General features: G+C 33.0%; 1 protein-coding gene across 1 annotated transcript in view; it reads left to right on the top strand.

The window, feature by feature from the left end:
- The first annotated feature begins 1,153 nt into the window (after window positions 1-1,153).
- LOC132048683 (probable membrane-associated kinase regulator 4) overlaps window positions 1,154-1,839 on the top strand; it is a 2,138-nt gene continuing 1,452 nt past the window's right edge. The window contains exon 1 of the mRNA XM_059439381.1: window positions 1,154-1,389. Within this exon, the coding sequence (XP_059295364.1) occupies window positions 1,154-1,389 (236 nt within the window). The remainder of the gene's footprint in view (window positions 1,390-1,839) is intronic.

The following is a 1,839-nucleotide window of genomic DNA, read 5'->3' as shown; positions in this document are numbered from 1 at the left end:
ACCATATTAACTTCCCGGTAAATGGGGAGCACTAGTGGACGATACATCGCCTCAGGTAGGAACCTGCAATTATTTAACAAGTGTGGACAAAGTGCATTTTGTGTGTGTGTGAAGCATCTTGCAATACCTAAGAATCCATTTCCACAATATTTTACAACAGTAGCTTGAGTAGATTCTAAGTTTGAATTATTGGACACTGTAGTACAAACGCAAGAAAAGAAAGCAAGCTAAGTACTAAACCAGAAAAAATAATTGAAAAAGGTATATATATATATATATATATGAAATGGCCACATGGCATGCATTCACTAACTAAGAAGAAGGGGGACTCCTACGTAGTACTTCCACGTCCTCACATTGAAAAAGTGCATTGTAGTACTATTTGATGGATGATATTGACAAATCACCAATTTGGAAAATTGTATACTCGTGATTTTGGCCTAGAATTAGAAATATCACACAGAATTAACTGGAGATGGTATTGACAAATTAAATCACTATTTGTGATTGTTATTTTAATATATGGAGTATATACTTTAAGTATATAGCCTTATATACACATTAAGTATACAGCCTCAAGTTACATTTTTCTCATATTTCCTATTATATATATTGGTTTTCGAGTTTTGATTGTCATTGTTTCCAATTGTACTTTTAATTCATAGTATAAATAGCTATCTTCTTTTATGAATTTGTTATAATTATGAATTATCTACCTATATCTTTATGCATCGAGTATATTTTTATAGACTCCTCGTTGACACTCTTCATTGTATAAAGAGATGTTTGAGCTTGCTAATAAATTTGTCGATACGAGCAAATTATTCTTATTCTCACTTTTTGTTTTGCTCATTTCTTCATTATTCTATGCATTAACTGATATGCTTGTTTCCCATTTTATTCGTCTTTTAGGTAATTCCATAGCATAAAGTTAAAAGAAGAGAAAAACATCTTGATGTTTAAAAGGTAAAATACAAAATAAATGTCGACCATTGATTTTTAAAACAACGTAGAGGGTGAAAATGAACTCCAGTCGATATCTATATTATACACTCTTGACACCATCTCCACTTCAAAGCTCCTTTACCCTTCACTAAGTTCACTTCAAAAAGACTTATAGTACTGTACTGTCTTTTTTTTCTTCAATTAAAAAATGGCCAGAGATTTTCTTCCATCACACAAAGACCACTTTGATGAAGAAGACTACATAGACATTGAAGTGAGCTCTTTCTCTTACTCTTCATGTCCTAATTCTAAAGTGCCTTCCTCTCAAAATAGAGAATTTGAGTTTCAAATAGCCTCAATAACCAATGACAAAAAATCCACAACTTCCCATGCAGATGAACTTTTCTACAGAGGTAGATGTTGCGTCCAAATGCACACGCAAGTGTACGTGGTCGTACAAGTAATATAGTGATTATATAAAATCGAATATCGAACCCACAGAGACTTATGACCAATACTTTCACGAAAATAAACTATTGCTACTACCTATGCAAGTAAAGAATAAAAGTTTTGGTTGTTTTGTAAACTAATGCTGTAATAAAAATAACTAACAATGTAACCAGAATTTACTTTAAGAACGTATTTGAATACGCTTTTATTAAGATTTGAGAAGTATTCCGTGGTCGTGGTACGCTCCACCAATCCTATTGAGTCATTCAAGTATCTCACCTTAGCAAACTTTGTTCACAATTGTCAATTAACCGGATTATTAATCTCGTTGTGTTCTCCCGAACCACTATTCGCCGATTCAAGATAACTCGCCTCCTATATTCCTATGGTATTGACCTATCAAGAATGCAATAAGAGCACGGCGTGAAATTGATTGCGGTAACT

The sequence above is a fragment of the Lycium ferocissimum genome, chromosome 3 (assembly GCF_029784015.1).
Source record: "Lycium ferocissimum isolate CSIRO_LF1 chromosome 3, AGI_CSIRO_Lferr_CH_V1, whole genome shotgun sequence".
NCBI lineage: Eukaryota > Viridiplantae > Streptophyta > Magnoliopsida > Solanales > Solanaceae > Lycium > Lycium ferocissimum.
This window is presented reverse-complemented; position numbering and strand designations above follow the sequence as displayed.